Source organism: Phyllostomus hastatus, unplaced genomic scaffold, assembly GCF_019186645.2.
Source record: "Phyllostomus hastatus isolate PE091 unplaced genomic scaffold, TTU_PhHast_1.1 phas_contig_64, whole genome shotgun sequence".
Classification (NCBI taxonomy): domain Eukaryota; kingdom Metazoa; phylum Chordata; class Mammalia; order Chiroptera; family Phyllostomidae; genus Phyllostomus; species Phyllostomus hastatus.
In genome coordinates, this window is record NW_025333928.1 from 2,309,433 (window position 1) to 2,325,930 (window position 16,498).

General features: G+C 39.7%; 2 protein-coding genes across 4 annotated transcripts in view; one reads left to right on the forward strand and one right to left on the reverse strand.

Annotated features, from left to right (window-relative positions):
• The window catches only part of ANKS4B (ankyrin repeat and sterile alpha motif domain containing 4B), a 113,583-nt gene that overhangs the window by 50,726 nt on the left and 46,359 nt on the right, over positions 1–16,498 (forward strand). The gene's annotated exons all lie outside the window — the stretch shown is intronic.
• ZP2 (zona pellucida glycoprotein 2) overlaps positions 1–16,498 on the reverse strand; it is a 29,968-nt gene that overhangs the window by 3,919 nt on the left and 9,551 nt on the right. The window contains exons 3-12 of the mRNA XM_045848810.1: positions 7,092–7,276; positions 6,917–6,996; positions 6,079–6,162; positions 5,594–5,688; positions 3,939–4,091; positions 3,187–3,228; positions 2,871–3,035; positions 2,018–2,114; positions 1,722–1,903; positions 848–974 (exon numbers count right to left, since the gene is read on the reverse strand). Of these exons, the coding sequence (XP_045704766.1) occupies positions 848–974; positions 1,722–1,903; positions 2,018–2,114; positions 2,871–3,035; positions 3,187–3,228; positions 3,939–4,091; positions 5,594–5,688; positions 6,079–6,162; positions 6,917–6,996; positions 7,092–7,276 (1,210 nt within the window). The remainder of the gene's footprint in view (positions 1–847; positions 975–1,721; positions 1,904–2,017; positions 2,115–2,870; positions 3,036–3,186; positions 3,229–3,938; positions 4,092–5,593; positions 5,689–6,078; positions 6,163–6,916; positions 6,997–7,091; positions 7,277–16,498) is intronic.

The window sequence follows — 16,498 nt, forward strand, 5'->3', positions numbered from 1 at the left end:
GTTAGATGCCATGTGAATGTTGTCATCTGTCGACCTTGAAGTATGATGAAGGAAACATTTGGGTTTTCACCAGGAGGCACCAGAATATGTCTTAAGTCTTTGGGAAAAATACCTTGATAAGTAGCTTGAGTTACAAGGGGAGACCCCAGGGTGCCTGGACAGTAGTGAAGCTGCTCTGTAGGAATAGAGGGATGTTTCATCCACAGGAAGAAGGAGCAGGAGACATGGAAAGAAGCACCATGTAGACTAAGAGACCCATGAGAAAATCCTAATTTAAGAGTCATATTATTTGTGGCTTAAAGTGTAGTGCCTTATGTCCTTATGTCTCTTCTTCCAAAACTTACAAATTCTGAGTAGTTTGGGAGAAGTTGAGGCAGGAGTTAATTTTGGTTTGGTTTCCCTATTTGGTTTGACCTGATAAGATCAGTGAGTAATAGAAGCACAGGGGCTGAGGCAATACTGAATGACAAAATACTCCATATTCTTTTTAAGGAATTGGCAAAAGTTCGGAGAAAATCTTAAATTTTTATAATCCCTCTAGTATAGATTGAAAGCAATTTTATTTAGATAATAGGGTCAGGCTCCCAATACAAAAATGTACCCTGGTTACTTAAACATGAACAATTATAGTGGGATCTACCTATATATATTTTTTGAAAATATTGTCTTCCTTAAAGCCCAATCATAGCAGCTAGACTGATATCTGACCTAATCAGTCTTTCATTTCCATGAAGTATGAACAATACAGAGTCTGAACTTCCATGTATTTTCTTTCTCATGTGTACTAGAAGGGCTACAGACAAATTAAAGAATGTGAGAGCCATTTTTTTTAAAAAAAGGTCTTTACCTATAGAAACTGGTGACTCACAGAGACACTCAGGATAAGCCACTATGGATACTATCTCCCGTTGGAAGTAAAAAGTCAGCTTGAGTGAAGATAAGTAGAACTGATAGGGCAGACATTTTTCTGACAACTGAAATGAGAGAAGAATGTCAATTAGCAGCCACAGGCCCTCAAATTGGGCCCTGAGCAGTTAAGAAGGTAGAAAGGAAGTACCTTGACTACCTGCAGGGCATACTATAGATGGTTTCCTTTTAAGTCAGAACAAGAGAGAGACCCTATCACTTCTGTAGAGCAGGATTCCTCACTTCCAGGAAAGTTATTCTTTTAAACTCATGCTCTTAGGTATGAGTTTAATTCAAGCACCAGGAGCTTGACTTAACAGATCAAATGCCAAAGAAGAACTGAGTATCCTGCCAAGCCAGGTCTGAGTGAAAAGAACTCTATAATGTTATGTTATTGCAACACAGACACCCACACACTGGGATGATTACTCTGGGTCCCTGGCAATAGCATCAGTCAAGACTGAACTCTGAGGACAGTTTGGGATACTTTTGTTTGGGTCAAGCTGTCCTGTTTTTTTAATAGGGCATAAGATGTTCATCATTAGAAACTTGTAAGTGGTTTGTATTATTTAATGAGCTGAGAAAAACTGAAGAAGGCTTCGTTGTGGAGGTCAAAGAGGTTTGGTGTTCACAAATGAATTTCAGTTACTAGAGAATTTACTTATGCACAGTGATCCAATGAGGCCTTCCAGAGTCTTAACCTGTTACACGGGAAGCTGTAATTTGTGGACCAGTCATCAGCTATATCAGGGTTACCTATAAGACTGTGCTTCAAGTCACACTTTTCAGGCTCCATGGTCAATAATAGAACCTACTTTCATTTCAAGAAGAGTTTTGCTGAAGTGCAGTCTCAGACCATTTGTTGCTTCTGTATCAATCCCATGCTTATGCATTTGGTTTATGGCAATGTTTCTATTTCCAAAGCTCACGGATTTTAACTTCCCAGGAAATTCTGGTATGGTGAGAGTCATGTGTGTGGCATTACAGGTCACAGGACCTGGAGGGAATGATGGACAAGGATGTCCATGATCAGCTTTGATTAAGCACCCCCTCAAAAAAAACAAAACCCAAATGTCTTCTACAACTGGAGTTCCCCTTTCTAGGGCCTTACCTGATATACAAGTCACTTGTGATGATAAAATGGTCTTATGTCCAAAATTTACATAGATAAGCTTCAGAGGTACTGTGTAGAGATGACTATTACCTTGCTGGGGGATAGGGAGACATTTTCAAAGACATTGGATTAATTGAATTCCTTAAAAATGCTAGAAGAATAGTTTAGGCAAGCATATACTCAAGTATTAGGCACTATTTTGACACAAGTAGAATTTAAGCATTTTGTCCAATGGTTGTACTACCAGGTGCTCTAGTTTTAAAATTTTGTATTTCGAATATCAGGCAAGCTAGAGTTGTCTACTGATGTGGCCTGCAGCAGATCACTTAGAGAGAGAGAGAGAGCAAAAACTGCTCTTATTTTATGACTATTTTTATGGTACTGTAATTCAGAAAAAGTCTTTATAAGACTCAGGACTTCTTTTTAAAACGGTTGACATTTGAGCACGTAGGGCCAAGACCTGTTCTAAGTACTTTGATACATTAACTTATTTAACATACAGTCTTGATTGTTGGCTCCAAAAGCACCAATACCTATTATAAGACACAATGTAGAACAATGAAAACAAAAACAGAACACTTCAATTTACAGATTTGAGTAGTACTCTCACTCTGCATTATATGGTAGATATAGATCTATGGGGAAGAGGGAGGGCAGACTGAAGTAAGGACCATCTCTTTTGTTCACATTGTATCTTTAGTACTCAGTACAGTGTTGGTACATGGTAAGCTTGCAGATACCTGTTGAATGAGTTGTAGGCTCAATTACTTTGAAGACATAGTTGAGATCATGCTTGGATTTAAAAATATTGGTCTGTGCCTGGGTGGTGGCAAAAGAGACTCACACCTACCATGTAGTGAGTCACTCCAGTGGCATTGAATGACACTTGTATGGTCATTTTATAGCTGTCAATCAGGACATTATATCCTTGTTCCATGGCCTCCAGAAGGGTCAGAGTTAGGGCTCTTGCACCATCACCAACCTCAATGCTCCATCCCATCTGATGTTGGAGATCCTAAAGTCAACAGTTTCATTTAGAGGGCAGGCACTCCTCTTAACCTTAAAACTATCATCATCTAATATTTTAATCAGGACTGAAGTTATGTTACCTTTAATATAGAAAAAGAGGTTACTTAGGTCTGTAAATTAAAGAATTACTTTCATACCATGTTTTCATCAGCCATGCCAGCTACAGCGTGAAAGGTAAACTGTAAGGGAAGAAAATTTGTGATATGAGGCTTTGATTTGGAGGACAGTTTCTGAATTGTGTTACCTGACAGTATGTGGAAGACACCCAGAACAGCTCCATGTAGTTCCTACACCAAGAAGCCCTGTTATGGGATGTAGTTAGAGAAGCACAGGACCAGACACAAATCCCAGCTGAGCCCTTAGACATCATCTTGCCTCTGAGAGCTTCTGGTACCAGAAGGCAGCCAGAAGAAGATCTATGCTCCCCTCCAGTTGTAAGTTCAAAAACTAGATTTTTACCATTATTACTATAATAAAGTATGAATATTTCTTGAATCTTTCCATTGTCTCTATTAGCTATGTTAGACTATAAAATCCACGAGTGTGTGATTTGGCTGCTTTGCTCATTTACTGTATCCTATCATCTGGCATAGGGCCTGGCACATAATGGATATTCATTGTCAAAAGATTATTAATGTGATTGTAGCTACCAATTAAATCCTTTCTATTGACAGATATGGTGTGCTAAGCAGTATATATACTCTCTCAGTCAATTTTTAGAGACACCCTATAAGGAAATTGTTATTTTTTCCCACTCTGGGCTTAGAAACAAAAACTTAGTGTGCTTAGGATATCAGTCCAAAGCCACAGTTCCTAGCCCAACTCTGTCTGGACTATCCCATTTCCCCTGCATTAGCCATAGGAGAAGTAGTTAGCTTGCTTCACTCACAGACATGAAATCCTTCATGCACTGGGTGGATCCTGGGTGCTCATGGGCTCCTCCTGCTTGCACAGCTGGACAGCTAATCTGATACATGAAAGCCTTGCGTCTTATAGCAGCACTGTTGTCCATGACTCTGATCATCATCTGGTGCTGACCAAGCTGAATGCAAATGGCATAGTAAGAACAGGAAGTGCTGGAACCTCAGTGGGAAAGGTGATTCCAGAATACCATCTAACCTGCTGAGTGCAACACTCTTAAAGTTACCCAAGATGCAGGTTTTGTAAGGTTCCTCATTCCTATACCAAGAGTCTAGTTAGCTAGCACTTTAGATATCCCAGGAAGAGGAACCTTGTTTATCAGATACATTGGCAGAGAACAGTTGCTTGAACTTCAGGGATTGGAGTTGAGTTTTTATTTTCTTTTTAGACTTACCCTTTGTCAAAGTATCATACTCCTGGCTGGTTTGGGGCCTCTACCAAGTCATTCTGATACACTTAGCATCAGTGCAGCAGCCACAGTGCTGGGACAGCCATATGTGAACATTTCCCCTGCCTTAGGAAACTCAGTCCAAAGGAGGGTCAGACAACCTTTTTCTGTTGATGTTAGTATACATTTTATACTTTGTAGGCCATATATAATTTCAAAAATATATTTTTAAAAAGTCTCTAAAAACATAAAAGTCACTCTTAGCTCAAGGACCAACACACACACATGCCTTACGCTGGAGGTGATCATCCACACATTGTAGTTTACAGAGCTCTGGTCTAAAGGACTGCAGCTCTAAACTTTATGAAGTTGGGAAGCAAAAAATGTCATTACTGGAGCTCTTTACTGTGGAATCAGATGAAGTGGCCTATTAGACATACAGGTTTATATGGTGTACCCCAGACCTAAGTCATCAACTAAATGAGGTAAGTCTGTACTTTCCAAGATCACTGGGTGGTTCTTTTCATACTAAAACTTGAGGATTCCTTTTGCTGCTCCTATCAACCTTGATTGGGCAATCCTATTGCTCAGCAGTGGCTTGCTTTTCAACACCTGCTTTTACAGCATAGAGGTTCTTTGTCAGCACCAAAATAGCCTCCCATTTCTCCTGGGGGTTACACATCAAACTAGCTCATGTTTGAGAATTTGTTTTACCTAGGTGTTGCTCCAAGTCCTTTACCTACATTATATCGTTAATTTTTAGACACCATGTAGAGAGGGTACCCTAACCCCCATTTTCTAATGGCAAGCAGAGGCTTAGAGAGGTAAACTAACTTGCTCAAGGTCACACATAAATAGTGGCAGAGCCAGGACACAAGCCAAAGGCCTCAATTCTGATATTTCTCAACCTCAGCATTATTGGATTTCAGGCCTAATGATTCTGCGTTATGCAGGGAAGCCTGGATTACCCTGTTCAATGTAAGCTAATTACCAGCATCCTTTGCTTATACACACTAGATGCCAGTACCAGCTTTCCCCCTCTCCAGTTTTGATAACCAAGAATGTCTAAAAAAAATGTCCTTAAACATTGCCAATTGTCCTCTGGGGAGACAAAAAATGTCACCCCTGATTGAGAACCACTGTTCTATCCCAAAGCCTATATCCTTAACTACTAGGTTAGTATTAGTAACTACTACATCACTACTTCCTAAATCATTCCTCAAGCAATTACTTACCACTGTCCTGGTACAGGTCTCATATGGGGCCCACAGGGTAAGATTTTCTGGGTCAAGGACATAAGTGCAATTCAGCATTTCAAGACCAAATGGATCTACAGAAGCCAGAGCAATGTAGACAGAAGATGGTCAAGGAGTATGTTTCAGTGACAGTCAACCAAAGCTACATAGCCAATACTGCCAGTCCATTTCTAACACACTTTATTTCACTTTCTATTGTCCCATCTTGGTGATATAACCCAATGCTGTGATTTGCCCAAGTAAAAATTCCCCAGGAGGTTCTGAGATAAGAGAAAGACAAGGTCTTCCTCTCTTGATGATGTCATGCAAATCAGGGGTCCTTGGGGCATCCTGGGAACTAGATGACAGTTGCTCCAGAGTTTGTGTGGTCCTGCTTACTAGAAGAAATTGGGCTGGTCTCAAGTCAGGAGATTTTTTTTTTTTTTACTAAGTAAGATTAAGATAAGACTGTATACATTACCTACCCATCACAGATGCATGCCATTCATTGATGCCAAGATTGTTTGAAAACTCCACTATCATTCTATCTTCATGGCAAGTGACAGTACCTGAAAAGCAAAGAGCATGTGGGGCCTCTGAACTATAGGAGGCAAGATTTCCACAGGATTATATGGAGGGATTTCTCCTCTCCAGCAGGTGTCAAGAAGGATACCAGTGGGAAGAGGCAAATCTTGTCCCCTACCCTCATGGAGTTCACAAATTAGTGGGAAAGACATAACTACAATCTGAGATACCAAGCACTGTAAGGAAGGTGTTATTTAAATACCCAGGACTTTCTAAAGCACTTGAGGGATAAGCCTGAGTTTGTTAGTGTGTATGGGAACCAGGCTGGAACCTTAACCGTGATGCTGATGGAAGTGGAGGTAGTAGGTCTTCGACACTTTTTTTAAGGCTAAATTCTGCCTATAATCTGCCACTCTGCATTTTCACTAGGTGAACATTTCTAAAAATTCATTTCAAGTGAAACAGCTCTGATCTTGTTATGTTGCTGTTTTCCTTAAGCATGAGTTTGTGCTTGAAGACTACTCTCACAGAGGGGCTCTTAGTGTTGTGGTTTGTGTTCTTTGGGTGCCACAAAGCTTGAGGCAATGAGGAAATAAGCAGTGCAGATGTGTTTGCAAGCTCTTTCATTTATATAGCAAGCCATAGTAAGCAATGGAAAAATCCAGGGACTTGCTCAAGGTAAAAAAGGGGGTGATGGAGATTGTCTGACCCACGTTTGTGTCTCCTGGTCATCTAACCACCCTAGCTCTAATCTGCTTCAGAGATGCTAAGGGCATTTCCCCCACTCAAGAGGCATACCTGAGAAGGCAGAAATCCCCAAATGAGTAACATCTATTGAGTTCACTGAAGACACAAGGGATAACAATAGAGAAAGGGACCTGTAGGTGTCAGAAAGGGATGGAAGAGAGAGTTAGGGAATGTCCTTAACCAGACAAGGCCACTGTCCCTTCCATCTACCCCAAGAATTACTCACCTCCACTTTGTCCTGAACCAGCCTGAGCAACTCCCACCACATCCACTTTGCCAGCACACCATGGCCAAAAGCACTGCCAGATCAACCAGGTAGAGGGGTGAACTGCTCTGTGCTTTTAGAACAGGAAGCTGGGGAAGACCCTGCCTACTCCCCATTGGAGACACCTGAATCTTCAGCCCTCCCAGCTGAGAAGAGGGATTTGGGGAAGGAGAGGCTTTCTAAAAGTCCTGAAACAAGCAGAGTCCTGCCATCCTGATATTTGGCTTTGGGAATTCCACCAGCTGCTCTGCAGGCCAGCCACAAAATCAGAGTTTCCCGAAATGATCTCCAGGTGAATGAAACACTGGGAAAAATTAGCATCTTTTGGACAAAGTATTTATAACTCCAGTGTAAGGTGAAAGAGTGTGATGGGCTTTGTTGAAAAAAGACATCTCATTTTCTCATTACCTTTATTAAGCAGCAAATCTTTTCTTTAAGTAACCCCTAGTCTCCTGGCTCTTGCAGACATCAATGTGCAAGGAAGAATTAGCTTTACAAAATGGATGAAGCGTTATTTCCCCCAACTATAAATTTTAAATGTACTACAAAAAATAAAAATGCAGACAATTATACTCAGATAGAAAAAGAAAAAGTTACTCATAATCTTGCCACTGCTACTATCTAGGTATGTAACTTTATGGACTTTTTCTACAAACACCTTACACACTTAAAACAACAACCACAACCTAGGATTGAAGTTTAAACTTTTTTATAAACTGCTTTTACTACCTTACATGTCATAGACATTTTCCGTATACACATAAAGATCTCCACTATCATTCTAAGTTTGCATAGTATTCAATGTCTAAATAAAGCAGTATTTAACTGTTCCCTAATGATGGACAGTAGGGTGGCTTCCCATTTTTCGTCATTATAAATAATGGTATAATAGACATTCTTGTACATCTCCCTGGTTCCTCAGAAAAAAATTCCTGGAAATAGAAAATCTGGGTCAAAGTGAGTAGTGATCTAAATAAGAATATCATAGTATGTAGCAATTGGGAGAGTACAGATGAGGAAACTGAGGCAAAGCATCTTGCCCAGACTTTGACTGCTGACTGTCAGGGCTGGGTTGAGAACTCAAGATTATCTGAGAACAAATCAACATATCTTTTCAGCATCTTTCATTGCATTTTGAGCCACCTAGATCTCTGTAACACATGTTCCATAACAGGTGAGATGTGCTCAAATTCTGTGTGTGGGTGGTATTTGCAATTATTGATTTATGTGTTGTGTTTGTGGTATATCTTGGGGAGTTATCTCCACTCCTTGTTACAGGTGTCTGAAGTAGGTTGGGTAGTGTTCCCCAACATCCTTGATCAAAAGGATTATGTGGGGCTCCCATTAATATCACAAATGTCTGGGTCCCACTTAAAAGTTGTTGAAGCAGGCACTCCAGGGGCAGGGCCTTGGGGTAATGTATATTCAGCAAACACTACAGGTGAGTCTTATGATCAGGAAAATTGGAGACATACTTGGAGGAGGGAGGAAAGAGGATAAGTGGTTGCCAGTGGTTAGCCTCTTTATGGAAACTAATTGGTTTAGTCCCAACAGAACTGGGAAGAGGGAGCAAAATCCAGGATAAATAGGTTTGGGGGGTAGAGAGGATGAGAGGATTTAGATTCTGAGCAGCAGCACCAAAGGAATAGTCACTCCTCCTAAGACTATTTTGCAAAAGTGGTAGGTACCTTTTCTACAAATGTGAAGGTAATTTGCTACCATAATGGTTAAAACTATGATGAGAATACAGAGAAAGGAATTTGGAAGCAAGACTCAGAAACACCTGTTAAGAAGGCAGTCAGAGAGATAACAGGGTAATGTGTGGCTTTTTCTTCCCAGGCCTCACCCTCAGACTCATTGCAAGACTTTTCTCAAGAGGGTGGGGCTTGCCCTAGAAAGGGCAGCTCAGGTCAGAGCCCCAAAAGCAGGCTTCTGAGAGGCTAAGAGGTAGCACAAAGGCCCTGACAAGAGGCATAGAGGGATGGGGGTCCACTGGGGGAGCTAGTGAAGGTAGTGAGTGTGCCAAGCTTAGTGTCCATGGGACAGCATGTCCCATGGTCTGGGACATGTTCCAGACCATGCTGTGATTGGGACAGTACTGAACAAGTGGCACTAGTCCTCATAGGAACCAATCCTGCACAAGTGCATGAGGATACAAATGTGTGCAGGGCAGCCAGCTGTGAGAATGAGGAAGATATAGCTGTTCCATAATAAGATGGTGTCTCATATCATAGTTAGGAAAACTAAAATCTTTACAGAAATGATATAAATCCTTAGTGTTTTACTGAATAAACAGTGATATCTCTTTCCAATGTAGGCTTTCCACATTCTTTTCAATGAGCTTTTGTACGTTTGCTAATTTATGACAACAAAGGTATTTCCTCTCCTCTCTGGGGATGCCTTGGTCTCTCCTTGAGTGTCATGAGGTTGCTTCTCAGTTACTAACCACCAGGTATTTCTTGAAGGGAGATTTAGGTTGTTATACATAAAGCAACACAGAGTTGTTCCCTCATTGGTACAGGTGCACTCCTTATTTCTGCAATTATGTTCTTATAAACAACAGTTTATCATTCTTAAATTTTAAGCCTATTGTTTAATTTTTTCACAATTGTAAACATATTAAGTGAATACAACCTAAATGTCTTCATCAGGATATTGTTAGATAATCTGTGGACTCCTCTTCAGGTCCTAAAAAAATGAATTCATGGATTCAATTGGATCTCTGAATGCTGATATTAAAGATGTCCACAATAACACTGGAGTTTTAGAGCTGTATAATTAGTATGCATAATTAGTATTTTGCCTTTAAAAAAAGAAGAAACCTAGGTGTGTGTGTCTATACAGCCAAAGGGGGTTAGAATTGAGGGTGGGAGGTGGGAAAATGGAGACAACTGAACTTGAACAACAATAAAAAAAAGAAATCTAAAAAATAAAAATGTAAATAGGAAAAAAATGGAATAGAAATGAGTATTTGCATTAAAAGTGTACAAGGGTACACCAGAGAGCTAACAGTGTGACCCTGGGGGCAGATTGTGCAGGTCTAAAGGCAGTTCACCCTAGTCTGGCTAGCTAGCTGGGCACTTTACCACTGTCATTTATTATGATTTGTTTGTGCTCTTGCTCTACTGGGAATATCATCCCTAGGAATAGGAACAGGGAGATGGAAGATTCCTGATTTTATGATTTGATTTATTTCTGTACTGACTGAATTAAGTCAATTAAAATCACTTTAAAATGAGAACAGTCAATCTGATTTGTATACAAATGATCTATAGAAGCTATAGAACCTATAGAATCAAAGGTCCCTGAGTTCAAACTTCACGATATAAAAGTATAATGCCCATGATATAAAAGTACAGTGCCAGGGTTCAGGTCCCTACTGTAAAGTGAAGAAGTGAAGCCTAAGAGTTTTAGTAACTTGCCCAAGGTCATACAGCAAGTGAGTAGGAGAGCTTCAGTGAGAAATCAGGTCCTGATGCTTGTTCCCAAGCTCCTTCTAATTATTAATTTCTGTGTGTTTGTGTGTGTGCACATATGTGTGCATGAGGGAGTATTTTAAAACTTTATGCTTCTCTTGCAGTTCACTTAGCTTTAAAAGTACAAGATGGCATTTATTAGAATTCAGCAGTATGAGATAAATAAGAAACTTCTACCAGTATGGTACTATAGCTTAAAATAGCTTTCAAATATCAAACATGAATTTAACTTGGAAAAATTAGATTAGGTCAATGAGAATCTTCTTGAACATCACATGGTAGTTCTTTTAACAATGTAACTGTACAATGTTAATGTCGTTTTCCCCTTTGGATATTTAGACAGATCCAAATTGAATGAAACTCCTTACAGTGAAGAATTCTGAAAGAACTAGGGTAGAAGAATAAAAGGCTTTGTTGACCTGTAGCTATAAAGACAGGCCAACTTAGGCCTTGGGCAAGTAGCTCAGTTGGTTAGAGCATTGTCCAAATATGCCAAGGTTGCAAGTTTGATCTCTAGTCAGGGCACATACAACAATCAACCAAAACATGCTTAATAAGTGGAACAACAAATTGATGTCTCTCTGTTTCTCTATATCTCTCTAAGTCAATAAACAAAAACAGATAGGGCATCTTAGATAAATGGATAAGAGAGAAGGCTCAGAAGTTCTAAATACAAACTCATTTACATACAGACATTAACAGCTAGGGTAATGGTCAAGACAGAAATAGAGGAAATGTTCCCATCAACAATGCAACATTCCTTCAGTTGATAAAATATAAAACATGTTAAATGTTTGTTTTGAAGGATACGGTAGATTGATTATAAAGGTCCCAGTCTATCCCCTCTCCCCATATTCCTATCTTTTGCAACTGTGCTTTACCATCAGACTGTTCCCAACTCTCCTTTCTCAGCCTCCTTCTCCCTTGAATATGCCAATAGAATGTAATAGTAGTAATGATTCCCCAGTTTTTTCTTTAAAAATATTTTATTGTTGTTCAATTACAGTTGTCTGCATTTACCCCCACCATTCCCCACCTACCCCAGCCATCCCCACCTCGGTCCACTGCTTCCACACTTCTTTGGTTTTGTCCATGTGTCCTTTATAGTTGTTCCTGAAAACCCTTCCCCCCATTATTCCCTCCCACTTCCCCTCTGGTTACTGTCAGATTGTTCTTAATTTCAATTTCTCTGGTTATATTTTGCTTGCTTGTTTGTTTGTTGATTAGGTTCCTGTTAAAAATGAGATCATATGGTATTTGTCTTTCACTGCCTGGTTTATTTCACTTAGCATGATTCTCTCCAGTACCATCCATGCTGATGTGAAGGGTAGGAGCTCCTTCCTTCTCTCTGCTGAGTAGTATTCCATTGTGTAAATGTACCATAGTTTGTTGATCCACTCATTTACTGATGGGCACTTAGGTTGCTTCCAGCACTTGGCTATTGTAAATTGTGCTGCTATGAACATTGGGGTGCATGGGTTCTTTCGAATTAGTGTTTCAGGGCTCTTAGGGTATAATCCCAGCGGTGGAATTGCCAGGTGAAAAGGCAGTTCCATTTTTAGTTTTCTGAGGAAATTCCATACTGTTTTCCACAGTGGCTGCACCAGTCTGCATTCCCACCAACAGTGCACTACAGTTCCCTTCTCCCCATATCCTCTCCAACACTTGTTGTTTGTTGCTTTGTTTATGATGGCCATTCTGACTGGTGTGAAGTGGTATCTCATTGTGATTTCAATTTGCATCTCTCTGATGCTAGTGTTGCTGATCATCTTTTCATATGTCTCTGGGTCCTGTGTTTGTCCTTGGAGAAGTGTCTGTTCAGGACTTTTGTCCATTTTTTAATTTGTTTTTTGTCTTCCTGGAGTAAAGTTGTGTAAGTTTTTTATATATTTGGGAGAATAAACCCTTGTCTGAGGTATCATTGGCAAATATGGTTTCCCAGAAAGTTAGTTCTCTTTTTATTTGAATGCTGTTTTCTTTAGCCATGCAGACACATTTTAATTTGATGAGGTTCCATCTGTTTATTTTTTCCTTTATGTCTGTTACTCCAGGGGACGTATTGGTGAAATATTGCTGCATAGAATGTCTGAGGTTTTCCTGCCTATGCCTTCCCCTAGGACTTTTGTGGTGTCACAACTTATATTTAAGCCTTTTATCCACCTTGAATTTATTGTTTATGTATGGTATAAGTTTGTGATCAGATTTCATTTTTTGCATGTAGCTGTCCAGATCTCCAACACCATTTGTTGAAGAGGCTATTTTTACTACATTTTATACTTCTGCCCTCTTTGTCAAATATTAATTGACCATGGAGACTTGGGTTTATTTCTGGGCTCTCTGTTCTGTTCCATTGGCCTATGTGTCTGTTCTTAGGCCAATACCAGGCTGTTTTGACTACAGGGGACTTGTAATATAGTTTGATATCAAGTATTGTTATCCCTCCAACTTTGTTCTTTTTTCTCAAAATTGCTGCAGCTATTTGGGGTCATTTATGGTTCCATATAAATTTTTGAAGTGTTCCTTTTATATTTGTAAAATATGTCATTGGTACTTTAATAGGGATTGCATTGTACCTATAAATTGCTTTGAATAGCATGGGCATTTTGATGGTACTAATTCTTTCAATCAATGAGCATGGTACGTGCTTCCAGTTGTTTGTGTCTTCCTTAATTTTTTTCTTCAGTTTTGTAGAAACTGTTTTCTGAGTGTAGATCTTTTACATCCTTGGTCAGGTTTATTCCTAGGTACTTTATTTTTCTTGTTGCTATGATTTGCCAGTTCTGAGACTAGGTCTGTTGAGGCCTGTTACACCTAAGCTTTGTTTTTTAGCATTTTTCATGCACCATGAGAACAGGCCAAGGTTAGCCTGCCAGGTGATGGACAATCACAAGTAGCAGAGGCAGACCATGTAGTCAAAATCATCCTAGAGCAACCACTCCCCAGCTTACTCATCAGTTCACTAATGATGAAAGAAGAGGTAAATCCGCCCAAGGTTAACTGAGCACAGAAGGATGCACCAATTGACTAGAGACCTGTGAGCTAAATCAGTGCTTATGGTTAAGCCACTTAGTTCGGAGGGTTTGTTAGGCAACACAATTGTAGCAATAGGTAGCTATGACTATTTATTTATTTATTTATTTATTTATTTATATTTTTTCCACCCACCCCTCCCACCCCCACCTCCCACCCTCAATCCTTCCCCCACTTTGGCTTTGTCCATGGGTCCTTTATACATGTTTCTTGACAACTTCCCCTTTTTCCCTCTGTTACCCCCCTTCCCTCTCCCCTCTGGTTACTGTCAGTTTGTTCTTAATTTCAATTTCTCTTGTTGTTTTGCTTGCTTATTTCTTTTATTGATTAGGTTCCACTTATAGGTGAGCTCATATGGTATTTGTCCCTCACTGCCTGATTTATTTCACTTAGCATAACATTCTCCAGTTCCATCCATGCTGATGCGAAGGGTAGGAGCTCCTTCTTTCTTTCTGCTGAGTAGTATTCCACTGTGTAAATGTACCATAGTTTGTTGATCCACTCATTTACTTATGGGCACTTAGGTTGCTTCCAGCACTTGGCTATTGTAAATTGTGCTGCTATGAACATTGGGGTATATAAGTTCTTTTGAATTGGTGTTTCAGAATTGTTAGCGTATAATCCCAGCAGTGGGATCACTGGGTCCTGAAGCAGTTCCATTTTTAGTTTTCTGAGGAAATTCCATATTGTTTTCCACAGTGGCTGCACCAATCTGCATCTCCACAAACAGTGTACTGGGGTTCCCTTTTCTCTACGACCTCACCAGTACTTGTTGTTTGTTGATTTGTTTATGATTGCCATTCTGACTGGGGTGAAGAGGTATCTCATTGTGGTTTTAATTTGCATCTCTCTGATGGCTAGTGATGCTTAGCATCCTTTCAGAATTCCTATCTCACCCTAGCTTTAAATTATGAAACAGCAGATATCCTCCTATGGGAGCATTTACTGAGCAACCATGAAAGTTTGAAGTCTCAAGAGATGCAATGGGCACATTTGTGAGAGTTCAAAGATTCTATATTTAAGGGGCTAGCTCTCTGAAGGGGGAGAGCAAATGAGTAGTTATACAATACATAAAATCTAAGCATACGTAACTAAGCTTGAAAACAGACAGGTATATTCTTCTCTGCCCATCTCCTTTTCTCTTCTTTTGTTAATGTAACCATGATGTGGCTGTAGGGAAGTAAGTCTCTTTCACATTAGATATCATTTTGGTGATACTTTTAGTCAAGCTGTGTCCATCACCCTTTGGTTGAGGGCTAGGCACATGACTGAAGCTAATTAAACAACCAAACACTCTGGAATTTTTATCTTAATCAGGGTATCACAGGTTGGAACTCAGCTCATTTTTTGAAGATTGTCTCTTATTTAGGTAACAGCTGAGTTATGTTAAATCTCCCCTCATGGCATCTCTGTAATCCACCCCTTCCTCTCTGGGTCCCTTGCAGGCTTGTAATCCACACCTTTATCATTCACATTTCAAACAGAGTACTGGGAAGGAATAGTGGTTCTTGAAAACCGTGTGATTTGGTGAGTCTGCAGGAAGGAGGGAAGGAGATTTTTATTAAGGCCCACTGTGTATATATCTTGTGCTAGACACTAATGCATAGACTTTTGAGGTAGGAATAAAAAGGAAATGAAGGGTCCTTGAAATAAATTTTGCCTCCCAGTTGATAGTTACTAAGCTGAAAGCCTTATGATCTTAATGTTTCCCCCACCATACCCCCAATTGAAGTTGAAGTCTTTTGTTTTGTTTTGTTTTTAAGTATATTTTATTGGTTATGCTATTACAGTTGTCTCATTTTTTTCTCCCCTTTACTACCCTCCTTTCTGCACCCTTCCTCCCACAAGCATTCTCTCCCCCTCCCCTTAGTTCATGTCCATGGGTCATAAATAAAAGTTCTTTGGCTTCTCCATTTCCTGTACTATTCTTAACCTCCCCCTGTCTATTTTGTACCTACCATTTATGCTTCTTATTGTTATTGAAGTTTTAATCCTCAGTACCTCAGAATCAAGTGTGTAAGTGGGGCCCTGATGCAATATGACAGATGTTCTTGTAAGAAGAGGAGACTGGAACACAGACATGTACGGGAGGAAGACCTTGTGAAGACACAGGGAGAAGGTGGAGTTTTACAATCTAAGGAGAGAGGCTTGGAACAGACTCTTTCCTTTATATCTCTCAGAAGAAACCAGCCTTCCTGACAGTTCAATGTTGGACTTCTAGTTTCCAAAACTGTGAGAAAATAAATTTCTGTTTAAGACCCCAGTTTTGAGGTCTTTGTTATGACAGCCTGAGAAAATGAATACAAATTCCCAGCTTGAAATACAACTCTGTGTGACTGTAAAACATATTCCCCTTTCACTGTATCATGACAAGGATCAGGGCCAAATACAAACAAACAAACAAAAATAGGTCCCAGTTGTGACTGAGAAGAAAAATGCAGAGGAAAGAAATAGTTTAAGAAAATATAGCAATTATACATTTACAATTAATCTAAAGAAGGGAGGACTTCTCTACCTTTCCACTACCAGCACAACTATTTCCACCCTACTTCTGCTTCTAGTATGACCATCACTGACATTGGTAGTAATGTACATCCATTGAGTACTGACTGCACCATTCATTGTGTAATTATTTTACAAATATTAACTTCGTAATTACTTGTAACAGCCCAGTGAATAATTAGAAAGTTATTTTGAAAGGTTTTGTTTTCCATTTTTATGAATTAGGAAACCGAGGCTCAGAGAGAAGTAATTTGCCCAAGCTAATGGTTGGATCAAATTTCTGGTTGCATGTCTGTCAGCCTGTGCCTTAAGAACCAGTGTTCCTAACCATTGCTGTATTCTGGTTTTATTTCAACACAA